This window comes from Scylla paramamosain, chromosome 26 (assembly GCF_035594125.1).
Source record: "Scylla paramamosain isolate STU-SP2022 chromosome 26, ASM3559412v1, whole genome shotgun sequence".
NCBI lineage: Eukaryota > Metazoa > Arthropoda > Malacostraca > Decapoda > Portunidae > Scylla > Scylla paramamosain.
Window position 1 is genome coordinate 18,011,591 of NC_087176.1, and position 17,119 is coordinate 18,028,709.

Here is a 17,119-nt window from a genome sequence, read left to right on the forward strand (position 1 = left end):
AGTGAGCCACGGATGTAGTTGGGTCCAGGCTCTCTGGAAGGTTTACCTAAGTATACTATCGTTCTGAAGGAGAGTGAAATTCTTACCGTGTTCACAGATTTATACAACAGGCCATATCGTTTAGGCTTGCTCTTATTGCACTGCCTGAATTCGGTTTGATTTCTACAAGAATATAAAGTTTCATCAATGGTCAAGAAGTCACCTGGCTCCAACAATGAACGGACATGGTCATTAAAATTTTCAAAAAGACCCCTGACTGCAGTAAACCGGTCATGTAGGCATCTCTGATGTCTGGTATCAACGTTGTCAAAAGCTAGGTTTGCATGTGAAAATCCAAATCTATTCACAGATATTACTGCACCAAATACAGGGTGATCAAACTTTTCTCTGAAAAGTGTTTTATATTTGTTTTGGTCTAATAACCCACATGCATGAAGCAAACAAAACTAAACAAAAATCAATGCAATCTGTTACCCTGATGTGTGATGGAACTTTATCATTATTTGAAGGCTTCTGAAAAATTTCTGTAATTATACCATCAATTTTCTGAATAGTATGGTGCACAATATTGGAAAATCATATAAGATGTCATGAACAAGTCCCATGATATTATGAATTTACTGACCTTGCATCTCTAAACAACTAGTCAATGAATTACAGTAAAATCCCTCTCATCCGGCATTCGAGTATCCGGCAGCTGCAAGTATCCGGCACATTTTTCCCCGAGCCTTAAAATCAATAAAAAAATCAATGTGTACTCATAAAATCGATTAAAATTCCCACGCGAGGCATACTTTGTCCCCTCGCCACCAGAGCGCACTGCTTCGCGCCACCCGCGGCCCACTGCACTGTGTTTACTCAGTGACTCAGTCCCATGTGTGCACTGTTTACCGCCTGACGCCTTCAGCATGCCTAAAGTTGTAGAAAAGAGGAAGTGTGTTGTGCTTATACTTAAGCAGCTGATCAGATCAGCTGCTGATTAAGATCAGCTGATCTTTGTTATGGTAAGATGCGTGAGTGTAGGGTGGTGATTGTGGACATAATTTCACTTCTATTCAAGTATCCGCCAATATTCAAGTATCCGGCATGTCGGCGATCCCGTTGATGCCGGATAAGAGGGATTTTACTGTAACTAACCTCTTGCTATATTTCCGTAGTAGACTCTCTTCCTAACCATTATGAAGAGTGTCTCTTACAGAGAAATAAGAAGACATTAGTAAGAAAAAGGTTAGGTAATTTACTGACCAGTTGTTAAGATGAAAGTAAATATGATAATTACATATTACCAGGCGAGCTATGGGAATATAAAATCTCGTATGTAAAGAAATCCATAACATGGGCCAATAGTATGGAAAGTAGACCAACTGTGAGCATATCCAGTTTTGCAGAATGTTTGACAGGAGATGCAATGACAGTAAATTCAGAAGAAAATGGCATGGGACTTGTTCATAACATCTGATATGATTTCCAATATTGTGCACCATTCTAATCAGGAAATTGGAGGTATAATTACTAATGTCTTGCTATTTCTCCGTAGGATCCAGTCTTCATAATCTATGTCATTATCCACTTCCTCGTCACTTTCAGATTACCTGGCAAGACTAGCTTCTGCCAAATCTTCTGCCACATCTGCCAAATCTTCATCAGGGTCTTTTATTAAGTCAGGGGCTGTGTCTGTAGAGTCCATTGTAAGCACTAAGCGATAATACACCCAGTAAGTGCACCCAGTCATGTAAGCTGATAAGCTCTCATCTGCACGCTGCTGTGCATATTTACGTAACGTTGCAAGGTTTTTATTTCTCGGAGGGTAGCTAGCTAGCCACCTCGGCCCTCCCCCAACCCATTGCAGTAACGTCATGAGTAGCTAACTCCTGATTGGCTGCTGCCTGACCTATCTCTCTCTCTCTCTCTCTCTCTCTCTCTCTCTCTCTCTCTCTCTCTCTCTCTCTCTCTCTCTCTCTCTCTCTCTCTCTCTCTCCTAATTCCATGGGTAGCATGTATACAGAGCTTTGGTGATGAACTTGTTAGTCATGACCTTGAACTCAATGTCCAGTAAAACAGCTGATGTGGGTGAGGATCGTTGGGTAGGTTGTGGAGTGGAGGGTGGAAGTCCGTTGCCATGGCAACTCCCACCTGAAATCGCTTTCAATTTAGCCTCTCACTCGCCCAACCTCTCAGATCATAGGAACAATCAATATTAGGGTTACCATGTCTCAGAGAGAGAGAGAGAGAGAGACTTACCATCTTTCGAAGGTATTATGCCTCTCGTTTCCGAAATGCTTGTATATCAGTTAAAATTAGCGTTATTTTTGGTGTAGTTTTTAATTTCACGAATCGTAAAATTAGTCATTCCATATCAATTTTTTAATGACACAGTAAGAATAATTTCCTAAAACTCCTTCTTATTTAGAATCTTATTTCATTTGGGAAAAATCAGCTACGGTGGGTCGTTTTCGACCCATGCCGCAGAGTATAGGGTTCAAGGGCTAAGAACAGAGCACACAATGCCGAACGATATCTTTCCTCATAGTCTGCCAGAAGTATCGCCTGTGCGAGGATCTGTCTCGACCTAGATGTCCTGCGTCAGGTGAGTTGTGTACATAGAAAAGGATAATACTCACTAACAACTGAGGTATCATGAAGTGAGATAAACGCTCACTAGAATGGGGAGTTTTCGGAACTAAACCGCTAGATGTCGTTGCTGCTCATCTAACTGTACGAAAGAGAGCTAAAATAGTGTTGTAGTAAATCCCAGGTGCGTAAAAATGCATAGAACATTGATCATCATGATACTATTGAAATGATATATCGACTTTTTAGTATCCGGTATGGATATTATTGAGAGAATGTGGTCATTTTTTTCTTTTTGTGTGTGTGATTATCGAGTAAGCTGCTAGCATTATCTTAAATAAAGCATATTACAAGAATAAAAACTATTGATTTGAACAATGAAAAAAATATATAAAATCACACCATACTATATTGTATGACACAGCCTACTCAGTAACATCGTGATATATAGCTCTAGTTTTTCTTTTTTTTTTTTTTTTTTTTTGTGTGTGTGTGTGTGTGTGTGTGTGTGTGGTGTGTGTAGAGGGCGTTCGTGAGGGTAAACAGTTGGTGGAAGAGCTGCTCATATTTCCATCGAATTCACACTCCAGGGAAGTGTTATAGATACACTACTGATTTTGAAAGGTGTGTAAGAGTTGCTGGAATCTACTTAGATCAGAACCTGTGACGCTAACAATTTGGAATCAGTCAAAACTAACCCATATATATCAGAGGTACTTGGGTAACCCCCCCTCACGCCCTGTGGGTCATTTCTGCGCATGCGCAGTAAGCCCTAGCAACGCGTCCATAGCAACCACACCTGAGCAGTGAACCCAACAGAATGGCAGACTTAAATGATTTAAAGGATGCCGATACTGTCCGATCACTTACACCAAATGATGTTGATAGACTGAGAAATGCTCAGTTGAAGCAGGCTTTGACTACACTCATTAGCGAGACAAGAAACCCTGAGCCATCGAATGCAGTACTACTGGCAGAGCTGCAGAGTATGAAGCAGTCACTGAGGGAAGTGACCGCCATCAAGCAGCAGGTGGCTGACTTATCAGAGAGAATGGACGATGCATATAAAATCATACATCAGCAGCAGCTGTTTCTGGAGGCTTTGGATAATAAAGATCGCAAGTTAAACATTATTTTAACTGGAGTCTCCGAATCAGCTGACGAGCTTGGCAGCACCGATGAGGAAAAGATTGGTAAGGTGATGGAGGCAACAGGGTGCGAGGCGGCAGCTGATCGAGACAGATGGGTGACAAGGCGGCTCGGAAGACCAAACGAAAGGAACATGAGACCTATCCACATCACCGTGAACAATCAGACTCAGCGAGACAGTATTGTACGCGCAGGGAAAAACTTGAAGAATGCGAATCAGACACTGTCAAGAGTATACATTAAAAAAGACGTACATCCCGCTGTCAGGAGAGAGAATGCACGTCTAAGGAAGAGTGAAAGAGAGGAAAAAGAAAAACCAGAAAATGTTGGAGTAAACATAGAATATGACTGGAAAAATCGTGTACTGTTGCGAAATGGAGTAGTGATTGACAGGTTCATGCTTCATTTTTTCTAAGACCATATCCCCTCTGTGATTTAAAACTATGCTCGTGGAACATCTCAGGCCTCAAAGATAAACTTCAAGAGCAGAATATACTGACGTTTATTCTTAAGTTTGATATTGTCTGGATTTTAGAATCAAAGATGTATTTTAACCTGAGCGTTCCAGGGTTTAGCATATACAAGAATGCATCAAGAGAAGGCCAACACAGAGGCGGAGTAGTGATGCTTGTGAAGAGCAAAATAATGGACAGTTTGATACAAGTGGACACAGAAGATGAAGGTCAGATTTGGGTGGTATTATCGTGTTTGCCGACGTTGAAGTTAGGCGGAATATATATACCCCCGAGTGACTCACCCTATTACAGCCCAGCACAATATGGGGCCCTAGTCAGACATATGACTGATCGAGATAGAGTCATCGCCCTGGGTGACTTCAACGCACGTGTGGCAACACCGCAACTCTCAGACAGAGATGGCAACTACTACCAATACAGAGGCGTGCAGGGTAACGTGGTCAACGAGCACGGCAGAACTTTGTTGAATATCTGTAACAATAACGGGCTGGCCGTGGCAAACCACCTTCACCGCAACGGGAAATTATTAGGAGGCGACTTATCATTCAGAAGACGCGAACGTTGGTTATCTGAAATTGACTTATGTGTGATTAAGAATGAATGTGTAGATATGATCACAAACCTCCACATGGATCAAACAGTACCGAGATCTGACCACGCCCCTCTCTGTGTCACCGTGACCATCGCTGCAAGACAGGCTGCGTCTTCTACCGAGCTGCTGCGCAGGGCATCAGCACTGGGGAAGCCACGGTGTGCAGAAAAGATACAGCCATCACTACCTAAGAGCATACAGTACAAGGATGTGGACCTAGGCGCACTGACAAGGGAATTACAAGTGACCCCAACTCCAGTACTGACAGAAAACAGCGAGGTACATGAGGTGGAGGCAGCGGTAACCGAAGGTTGCCGCATCATCAGGGCGGCTGCTGCTGCTGCTGCTGTTCCCACCACCAGAGTGACGAACCGACAACGACAAGTTGCTGCGAACAACAACTGGGTCTCGATGGAGCCAAGATGGAAGAGAATATTGGAGACCAACGACACAAAAATGATATGGAAATCTATCAACTGGAAAGGAAACGTTGATCAAAATAAAGGTGACAGACCCAACGATGCTCAATTTAAAGAACATTTTGAAAAACTATTGAATACTGAAAATGCACGAACAAGTTTCAGTTGTGATATTAGTACAGCACCTTATATACCCATATTAGATGATCCTTTCACGTATGAGGAACTGAGTCAGGTAAATTGTGATATAAATGTGAATAAGAGTTACTGTGGAATGTGTCCTGGTGTGTTCAGAATGTTACCAGCATCTTGGTTAATGTTCTTCTTGACAATATTTAATATTATATTAATGAAAGTGTTGTACCCCCAAGTATGGTGTTATAGCAAACTAACAGTACTGTTTAAGTCAGGTAACAAGATGTTATGTGGAAATTATAGAGGTATATGTATCATGGACACACTAGCTAAGATTTTTGACACATTAATATTGAACAGACTTAAACTTTGGTTTAACATTGATAAATGTCAGGCAGGCGCTCAAAAAGGCAGAGGGTGCTTGGAACATGTGATATCCTTAAGATTACTATGTGATTATGCCAATTATAAGAAAAATAAATTGTATGTACTTTTCATTGACTTTAGTAAAGCTTATGACAGAGTGCCCAGAAATAAATTGGTTAAGAGATTAAAAGAATTAGGATGTGGTAAAGTAATGTTGTATATCATAAAAGCAATGTACACTTGCACGAAGAACATATTAAAATCTGCAATAATAGACACAACTGTAGGTGTCCGCCAAGGTGCACCAACAAGTAGTTTATTATTTGTAATATATATAGATAAAATGGTACAAATGCTAAAAAGAGCTGTAGAAAGAGATGGCTTTCTCGGTAGTTTACATGTATTATTACTAATGGATGATGCTGTAGTACTTGCGACTTCCCGAAAAATGTGCTTAAAAAAACTAGCCTCTGTTTCGGAATTCTGTAAAGAAAGTGGAATGCTAATCAATGAGAAGAAAACCAAGTTCTCTGTGATCAACGGTGATGAGAATGATAGACAGAGTTTGAACAGTGGCGGGGTGCAGGTGCAATACTGTAACCAGTACCTGTACCTGGGCGCATGGTTCACCGACGCGGCCCACACGAACACTGTTACAGCACTGCACCACACCGCGAGTGAGGCCATAGTGAATAAGTTTGCCATATTTTGTGCCAGTAACACTCTAATGCCTTTTCTTTATAAAAAGAAAGTATTTGATGCTGCAGTAACAAGTGCCTTATTATATAGCTGTGAGTCATGGTTCAGTAATAATTTAAAAAGTGTAGAAAAACAGTATAATAAGCTGATAAAATGTTTAATGGGAGTGAGGAAAAATACTAGTGTAAATCTCTGCATGATAGAAGCTGGAATCAACCCGTTAAATAAGCTAGTAGCTGACAGAAGATACAAATTTATAACACTAGCTGATCAGATGGACAGAGACATTCCTTTTCACTACATATACAACTTATGTAGGGAAGAAAACACTCCAGGTTATCGGTTTTTGGAACAAGTAAGATCAAGAAACAGGAACCCTGATGAACTCGATCATGTTAAGCAAACTGTAAGAGAAAAAGCTCCAGGCGCCACAAAGCTAACAACTTATATAACATATATGAATCCGTCATTAACGGTTCACCCGATCTACAGCACCACACAATATGTACCAGATTACAAACGTGAGGCCTTCACCAGACTACGTCTCATGTCACACAGTCTCCGAATTGAAGTGGGGCGGTGGAGTCGAACCCCGCGTGACCAGCGTGTGTGTCCCTGTGATGGCACACACATACAAACAGAGGAACATGCATTGTTACACTGTCCACTCAGTGCACAACACAGGAATGACCACCCACACATCACATATGACACCCTACAAGCAATGTTTACTGATAACACCCATCTGGAGGAAGTTTGTGACTATGTATATGCAGTTCTGAAATTTTATAAAAATTACTCTTAAAAGATAGGGCAGACAACTGTTTAAGGTAAATACTGTTAATGTATTTTACTTATATTCTCTAAGCTCTGGTAATTTTTGCATTTAAATGTACGTGTCATGTTTTATTTCGGTGAATTTCTTTTTTGTATTTTCTATGTACTTAGTAGGAAAGTTCTTAAACTTAAGATAATTTGTTTAGTTATTAATACCTAGTAAGCGGCTCTCTACATAATGTGACTTATCAATTCAATTTGGACGAAGTAGAGATCAGAATAATATGTATCTTATCAATTTGTAATGGTACTTTGTCAATAAACTACTACTACTACTACTGGGGGGGGGGGTGATTTTAGCATCCCTCTCACGAAGCGAGCGACAAGGCAAAGTAATCGAGAACCAAAACAAACATCTCTCAGGCGATCCTGCTGCTGCTGTAGTGTCCAGCTACCGCAATCCATTGCTTAGGGCGTAGTGGAGATGGGCACTGCAGCAACATTCAACTTCTTGTCCAACGTGTTCCTTAAGTTTAACCAGCGCGGCCGAATCAGGTGTTTGTTTCGGTTAGAGATACAGCTTTACTATCTCCAGGACACTCGAGATACCAATTTATTTTATTAAAATTGCCGTTTCCATAAACTAGGAAGATCTATGTATTTTGGACTTTTGACTGTCACAGACATGTTGCCTTTATGTTTACTGTTGTCCAATCAAGAGTGTATTCATTTGGAAATCTTAAGATGACCAAATAAATCTAAATGCCGATTCACTAGAAAATCAAATTATATACATTTGTTCATGAAAAGAGTTTGATCTTACTTGTGTTACTACTTAGAAGGGATTACGTAGAAAAATATATTATATAAGCCCATTGTATCTTCATGTAAATAGAATAACACTGTAAGTATATCTGATATTGCTTGTATGTGAGAGAAGAGTTTGTGTCTGTGTTGCCACCTGGTGACAACCAGAAGTTCTGAAAACTCCCCATTGTCCAGACACCTCACTTGACTTATACAAGGGACCGTCTTACATGAAAAATGTATCAGCACTCACTTGCAACTTAGGGAGATTTGTCTCGTCACCAGATTAAAGGTAATATGCAACACTAGAACAGAAAGCGTCTGAATATTGATGTCTCTTGATCTCGTCCATAGTCATCATGGCAGGATTATCTGTGATGACTGAAATAGGGGCAATATTGCGTAATAATACGTCGGCAACTTAGTTGAATTTGGCAGGAATGTATGAAATTTTAGAATTTGATTCCTGAATAGTGACTTGCCAGCGAGCAAATTTATCTTTGAAGTTGTTACCTTTGAAGATATCTGTGATAGCATAATGATCAGTGTGAACATGAATTTTGTAGCCTAATAAGAGCTAACGAAAATGACGTAACGCCCAGATCACAGCGAGATTTTCATGGTTCGTGACGTCATAATTGTGTTCTGCCTTATTGATGAGTCTACGCATCCTACATGATGTTTACCAAGTGAGTCTTTTTGCATGAGAACAGTACCTATTTCAGTGCCTGAAGCGTCTGTGTGTAAGATTAAATCTTCTGTGAAATTAGGAGAAGTAAGGATTGATGCTTGACACAAGGCAGTTTTGAGCTCATCAGAGGCATTTTGTTACGTTTCAGATCCGATGAATGCAACATTTTTCTTGAGCAGATGAGGGAGAGGCTGACCAGTGTGACTGAATTTTTTTTTGTAATTTTTTTTTTTTTATGTAGGAGGGACACTGGCCAAGGGCAACAAGAATCTAATAAAAAAAAAAGCCCACTGTGATGCCAGTCCCATAAGAGTCCAAAGCGGTAGTCACAAATTAAAGGATAAGTGTCTTGAAACCTCCCTCTTGAAGGAATTCAAGTCATAGGATAGATATTTAAGAATCTTCCTGTTAAGGATAGAATCAAAAAACTTTTGATAGGTAGGAAATTAAAGCAATAGGACGGTAGTTTCAGGGATTAGAACGGCCTCTCTTTTTAGGAACAGGCTGAATATAGGCAAACTTCCAGCAATGGGGAAAGGTAGATGATGACAGACAAAGTTGAAAGAGTTTGACTAGACAAGGTATAAGCACGGAGGCACAGTTTCAGAGAACAATAAGAGGGACCCCATCAGGCCCATAAGCCTTCCGAGGGTTAAGGCTAGCGAGGGCATGGAAAACATCATTGCGAAGAAATTTAATAGGTAACATGAAATACTCAGAGGGTGGAGGAGAGGGAGGAATAAGCCCCGAATCGTCCAAGGTACAGTTTTAGCAAAGGTTTGAGCGAAGAGTTCAGTTTTAGAGATAGATTTGATAGCAGTGGTGCCATCTGGTTGAAACAAAGGAGGGAAAGAAGAAGAAGCAAAGTTATTGGAGATATTTTTGGCTAGATGCCAGAAGTCACGAGGGGAGTTAGATCTTGAAAGATTTTGACACTTTCTATTAATGAAGGAGTTTTCTGGCTAGTTGGAGAACAGACTTGGCATGATTCCGAGAAGAAATATAAAGCGCACAATATTCTGGTGATAGAAGACTTAAGTAACTTTTTGTGGGCCACCTCTCTACCATGTATAGCACGAGAACAGGCTGTGTTAAACCAAGGTATTTTTAAGGTTAAGTCGAGAAAAAGGGTGAGGAGTGTACAGCTCCATGCCAGACACTATCATCTCTGTTATTCACTTGGCACACAGAGACGGGTCTCTAACACGGAAGCGGCAGTCATTCCAAGGAAAATCAGCGAAATACCTCCTCAGGTACCCCCAACTAGCAGAGGCAAAACGCCAGAGGCATCTCCGCTTTGGGGGATCCTGGGAAGGGTTTGGAGCGATAAGACAAGATACAGATGTGAGATTGTGATCAGAGGAGCTCAACGGAGAAGAGAGGGTGACAGCATAAGTAGAAGGATTAGAGGTTAGGAAAAGGTCAAGAGATCTGAGCGTATCTCCAAGATGGTCAGGAATGCGAGTAGGGTGTTGCACCTGTTGCCTTAGATCGTGGAGGATAGCAAAGTTGAAAGCTAGCTCACCAGCATGGTCAGTGAAGGGAGAGGAAAGCCAAAGCTGGTGGTGAACATTGAGGTCTCCAAGAATGGACACCTCTACAAAAAGGGAAGAGAGTCAGAATGTGCTCCAGTTTGGAAGTTAAGTAGTCAAAGAATTTCGTATAGTCAGAGGAATTAGGTGACAGGTATACAGCACAGATAAATTTAGTTTGAGAGTGACTCTGTAGTCGCAGCCATATGATGGAAAACTCTGAAGATTCAAGAGTGTGGGCACGAGAGCAGGTTAAGTCGTTGGGCACATAAACGCTGCATTCAGCTTTGGATTGAAAACAAGGATGGAGGAAGTAGGAGGGAACAGAAAAGGGGCTACTGTTAGTTGCCTCAGAGACCTGTGTTTCAGTGAGGAAAAGAAGATGAGGTTTAGTAGAGAAGAGGAGGCGTTCTACAGACTGAAAATTAGATCTAAGACCGCGAATGTTACAGAAATTAATGAAGAAAAAGTTGACGGGGGTGTCAAGACATTTAGACTTAGGATCAACATCAGAAGAGCAGTCCGACCTGGGAACATATGTGGCCCCCTTCCCAGATTGGGACTCCGAGACTGGTGTAAGAGTCGCCATGATATTTTTTAATTTTCAGTGAGGGGTGTGTGTGTAATTAGGTGCTTGTAATTTTGTGTGAAGGAAGGCAGGCAGTGACTGCTCCCTTGTGTTGTGAGACACAAAGGGAAACGTTCAGTGAGGGGACAACCGGATTTAATGATAACTTCACAGCATCCCCTGATCCAGTGCTTAAGACCTCACTTTTTTTTCTTTTTTTTTTTTTATGTTGGAGGGACACTAACCAAGGGCAAAAAATTAAAAAAAAAAAAATAGCCCATTGAGATGCCAGTCCCAGAAAAGGGTCCAAAGCGGTAGTCAAAAATTGAAGGATAAGTGTCTTGAAACCTCCCTCTTCAAGGAATTCAAATCATAGGAAGATGGAAATACAGAAGGAGGCAGAAGTCTGAGTGAATTGTTCATGTCACAAAATTAATTGAAATCCACTCTCAGGTTATGGATTATATTGCAGAGCCACACAAGTTCGTAAGTGTCACGGGGCATAATTGCAGTTCACTATAATGTGAATCGCAATATCACACTGTGCATATACTTTTTAATTTTCCATTTAATTTCAGACGAGCTCACGTCGGGGATCGGCAATTCCTGGAGCTCACAGTTGCTAAGGATTTCACGGGTATCGATGGCATTTCCCCAATCTATATAGGGAAAGGGATTATCGTATCATCAATCACCGCTTGGCCGGTGCCCCACGATGCTCCATACAGACAGCAACTAGATCGTGGGATTATGGCTATAGCAGAGGTAAGGCACAGCTTTTTTTTCCAACTCAGTCACATATAGTTTAAATTATTGCGTATCACTGTTCCTGATATTTGCAACTACATAACTTCCAAAGTGAACACATTCTAATTCCCTTCCTTTTTTTTTTTTTTTATGTAGGAAGGACACTGGCCAAGGGCAACAAAAATCTAATAAAAAAAAATGCCCACTGAAATGCCAGTCCCATAAAAGGGTCAAAGCAGTGGTCAAAAATTGATGAATAAGTGTCTTGAAACCTCCCTCTTGAAGGAATTCAAGTCATAGGAAGGTGGAAATACAGAAGCAGGCAGGGAGTTCCAGAGTTTACCAGAGAAAGGGATGAATGATTGAGAATACTGGTTAACTCTTGCGTTAGAGAGGTGGACAGAGATCTCCATTCTTGGAGACTTCAATGTTCACCACCAACTTTAGCTTTCCTCTCCCTTAACTGACCATCCTGGTGAACCAGCCTTCAACTTTACTATCCTCCACGACCTAGAGCAATTAGTGCTACATCTTACTCATATTCCTGACTGTCTTGGAGATACGCCCAACATTCTTGGCCTTTTCCTAACCTCTAATCCTTCTGTTTATGCTACTACCCTCTCTACTCCGTTGGTCTCCTCCGATCACGATCTCATACCTGAATCAAAGGAACACCACCATTAAAAGATTTAGGAAAAGAACTTTGACTGCCTACCCAGGCATCAATAGAACATTCAGGAAGGAAACTTGAGATGAAAATACAGAGACAAGGATAGAAGCCATAAGAGGGTAGTTTGGAAATCAAAGTTTTGTGCCAGACTCTATCAAAAACTTTTGATATGTCTAAAGCAACAACAAAGGTTTCACCAAAATCTCTAAATGAGGATGTCCAAAACTCAGTAAGAAAAGCCAGAAGATCACCAGTAGAGAGGTGTTTACAGAAACCATACTAGCGATCAGATAGAATGTTGTGAAATGATAGATGTTTTAGAATCTTCCTGTTGAGGATAGATTCAAAAACTTTAGATAGGCAGGAAATTAAAGCAATGGAACGATAGTTTGAGAGATCAGAATGCTCACCTTTTTAGGAACGGGCAAACTTCCAGCAAGAAGGAAAGGTAGATGCTGACAGACAGAGGTGAAAGAGTCTGACTAGGCGAGATGCAAGCACGGAGGCACAGTTTTGGAAAACAATAGATGGGACTCCATCAGGTCCATAAGCCTTCCGAGGGTTTAGGTCAGCGAGGCCATAGAAAACATCACTGTGAAGGATTTCAATGGGTAGCATAAAGTTGTCAGAGGGTGGAGGAGAGGAATGAAAAGCCATAAATCATCCAAGATAGAGTTTTTGCAGAAGTCTGAGTGAATTGTTCAGCTTTTAGAAATAGAAAAGATGGCACTGTTGTCATCAGGTTGAAATAAAGGAGGGATAGATGAATAAACAAAGTTATTGGAGATGATCTTGCCTAGGTGCCAGAAGTCATGAAGGGAGTTATCTTGAAAGATTTTGACACTTTCTATTAATGAATGAGTTTTTGGCTAGTTGGAGGACTGACTTGGCATGATTCCTGGCAGAAATATAAAGCGTATGAGATTTAGGTGGTGGTAGGCTAAAGCGCTCTTTGTGGGCCACCTCTTTATCATATATAGCACGAGAACAGGCTGTGTTAAACCAAGGTTTGGAAGGCTTAAATCGAAAGAAAAAGTGAGGAATGTACGCCTCCACGCCAGACACAGTCACCTCTGTTATGCGCTCAGCACACAGAGATAGGTCTCTGACACGGAAGCAGTAGTAATTCCAAGGAAAATGAGGACAATACCTCCTCAGGTCCCCCCAGTAAGCTGATGCAAAACACCAGAGGTGCCTCTGCTGTGTGGGATCTTGAGGAGTGATTGGAGGGATAGGATACAGATTTGAGAATGTGATTGGAGAAGCCCAACGGAGAAGATAGGATAACAGCATAAGAACAAGGATTAGAGGTTAGGAAAAGGTCAAGAATGTTGGGGGTATATCCAAGATGGTCAGGAATATGAGAGGGGTGTTGCACCAGTTGTTCTAGATCGTGGAGGATAGCTAAGCTAAAGGCTAGTTCACCAGGATGGTCAGTAAAGGGAGGAAAGCCAAAGCTGGTGGTGAACATTGAATTGTCCAAGAATGGAGATCTCTACAAAAAGGGAAGAGAGTTAGAATGTGTTCTACTTTGGAAATTAACCAGTCAAAGAATTTTTTGTAGTCAGAGGAGTTGGATGAGAAGTATACTGCACAGTTAAATTCAGTTTGTGAGTGACTCTGTAATCGTAGCCAGATGGTGGAAAACTCGGAAGATTCAAGAGCATGGGACCGAAAGCAGGTTAAGTCATTGTGCACATAAATGCAACATCCAGCTTTGGATTGAAAATCAAGTTAGAAAAAGAAGGAAGGAACAGAAAAGGGGCTCCTGTCGATTGCCTCAGACACCTGTGTTTCAGTGAGGAAAAGAATATGAAGTTTAGTAGAGGAGAGGTGGTGTTCTACAGATTGGAAATTAGATCTAAGACAGCGAATGTTGCAGAAGTTAATGAAGAAATAGTTGAGGGGGATGTCAAGACACTTAGGGTCGATATCAGAAGAGCAGTCTAACCTGGTGGCATCTGTGGTCCCCTTCTCAGATTGGGACTCCAAGACTGGTATGGGAGTCACCTTAATGATTTTGAAGTTTGAGTGAAGGGTGTGTGAAGGAAGAGAGTTGTCTTTAGAGGGCAGGCTGCAACTTTCCCTTTGTTTTGTGAGAGACAAAGGGAAACGTTCAGTGAGGTCACAGCTGGGTTTAATGATAAGTTTATAGCACCCCCTGATCCATTGCTTTAGATCTCACTGGGAGTAATTATCACTTCGGCAGGTGTCTACCGCCTTCTCCTACTGTGAACAGTAGTAACGAACCTAGATTAGTGTCTGCATCCCTTGGTCTTAGTAAAACTTATTTGACCAGGCCAGGAGCCAAGAAAGTAAGTAATATTGACTGATTGATAAAAAAAAAAAAAAAAACAGTAGGTGTTTGGGGCGAGAAAGTACCACAACATCGTGGTCATATGACGCCAAAGGGGAAACGCCTTGTCAATGGCACCGATGGCCACCGAATCCTCCAGTGACCAAAGAGCCATCATAGAAGGTGGTCCACTAGACCACGCTTCAAGCCCCGCCAATTGGTACAAGGAGACTCCTCAAGCCGGAGAAACAAGTTGTAACTTGGATACTTGTTCCTTTACTAAAGTGTCTGCGATTAAAATGTCAGTAACCCAAACACACTCCTCACCTACTCACATGGCTGGTGGGTTTTTTAGTTTTTTAGTTTTTAGTACGATCGATACTGAATATAATACGGATTTTCGCCTCTTAACGTGTTTACAAATGTTCTCAACTCATATTTAACTTTGTTGGGTATCTTTGATTGCATTGTTAATGACATAACTGGTAGTAAATTTTACATCACTGTCTCACTGTACTGGACAGTGATTACGCTGAATGCACATAACTGCTATCTCCAGACGCCATTCAACACCAGTACTCGAAGACTGAAGGCAGCGTCACACAGGACAAATTTCTCCCAACATGTTGGACGTTTTCGTTGGTGATACCGCGAACACAACAAGTTTGGCGTCCAACAGGGATAACAAGAAACTCCCAACCACCATTTCTTCAGCTACTTTATTTTCCCTTAATTATTCCAATTATTCCAATTATTCTATGACCGCGCCCTGCTAGTTATGGTCGGCTCTAGTCAGGCCACTGTATCAGTCGTAACAATTGTTATTGTGTGTATATATATTTAATCTTTTCAAGTTCAGTGTGTCTCTACGTGGTTGGTTCTATGCAATTATCTTCTTTCTGCTTCGCACCCCATCTCAAGGGAATATCCACATCTTCTCACCCCATCGCCAGTGGTCCTTCCTTCCAGGTCATTGACTAAAACAAAGAGGCCTACGATTGACAAAAATATTCCATTTTTACCCACACGATTGGCTATCTTTTCATCTTTACTATTGGTCACTCCCTTCCGATCGTGATCCGGAATCTTTTACATAAATAGGGCATGAGTTTTTTATTGCTTCAGTCATCAGATAGTTCAGTTCAGAGAGAGTCAAGAGCATCAAGTCACTCCCGTTACATCACCAGAGTCGTATCAGAGTCATCACTCGAGCAGTCCTCTGTCTTAGCTCTCAAGATGAAGTGTGTACTGTGTAATATCCAGGGTTACAAAAAAACCTTAGTTTTTTTTTTTTTTTTAACCCAACCCACTGTTTTTTTTAGGTTTATTGTTTTTTTGGAATATTTTATTTATTATTTTGTTTATTCTTCATATTTATATGTAAATCAAATAATTTACATTGCTTTATTTAAATAAGCAATTAAAAAGTAATTTACAGTTAAACAAAAGGCTTGAAATTTTTTTCATGTAATTTTTTTCATGTATAAGGGGCACTGGCAAAGAGCAACAAAAATATAATAAAAAAAAAAAAGGTCCACTTAGATGCCGGTTCCCGAACAGTCAAAAGCGGTCGTCAAGAATTAAAAGTTGTCATGAAACCTATCTTGAAAGAGTTCAAATCATAGGAAGGAAGAAATACAAAAGCAGGAAGGCAGTTCCAGAGTTTAATAAAGAAAGAGATGAATGATTCAGAATAATGATTAAATCTTGCATCAGAGAGGTGTTGTGCAGCGAGGCCGCGGTCGGAGGGGAGGCATGCAGTTAGCATGTTCAGAAGAGCAGTTAGCATGAAAATAGCGGTAGAAAATAACAAGAGATGCAACATTGCAGCGATGAGAGAGGCTGAAGACATTCAGTTATTTTGGAGAGATGATTTCATAAGATGAAATGCTTTTGATTCCACCTTGTCTAAAGGAGCAATATGAGTGGAATCCCTCCTCTCCATACATATGAAGCATACTCCATACATAGACAAATAAGGATCCTGTACAGAGTTAGCAGCTTGGGGATGAGAAAAACTGGCAGAGACGACTCAGAACACCTAACTTCATAGAAACTGTTTTAGTTAGGGATGAGATGTGAAGTTTCCAGTTTAGATTATAAGTAAAGGACGGACCGAGGATGTTCAGTGTAGAAGAAAGGAACAGTTGAGTGTCACTGAAGAAGAGGCGATAGTTGTCTGGAGGGTTGTGTCGGGTTGACATATGAAGGAAATGAGTTATTGAGGCATTGAACAATAATAAATTTGCTCTTCCCAAATCAGAAAATTTAAAGAGATCAGAAGTCAGGCGTTCTGTGGCTTTCCCGCGAGAACTGTTTACTTCCTGAAGGGTTGGACGTCTACGAAAAAACGTGCAGGGTGGAGTGAAGGAGTAGATAGGACAAGAAGTTTGGTTTTAGAAGATCATTGATGAATAATATTAAGAGAGTGGGTGACAGGACAGAACCCTGAACGCAGTTAATAGATTTAGAAGAACAATGACCATCTACCACAGCAGGAATAGAATGGTCAGAAAATGAAATTTGAGATGAAGTTAAACAAAAAAGGATAGAAGCCGTAGGAGGGCAGTCTGGAAATCAATGCTTTGTACCAAATTCCATTAAAAAATTTTTGATATGCCTAA

At 40.9% G+C, this 17,119-nt stretch overlaps 1 protein-coding gene across 1 annotated transcript in view; it reads left to right on the plus strand.

Moving 5' to 3' along the window:
• Window positions 1–17,119, plus strand: part of LOC135113928 (uncharacterized) — an 81,154-nt gene that overhangs the window by 31,799 nt on the left and 32,236 nt on the right. Inside the window, exon 5 of the mRNA XM_064029535.1 lies at window positions 11,361–11,547. Within this exon, the coding sequence (XP_063885605.1) occupies window positions 11,361–11,547 (187 nt within the window). The remainder of the gene's footprint in view (window positions 1–11,360; window positions 11,548–17,119) is intronic.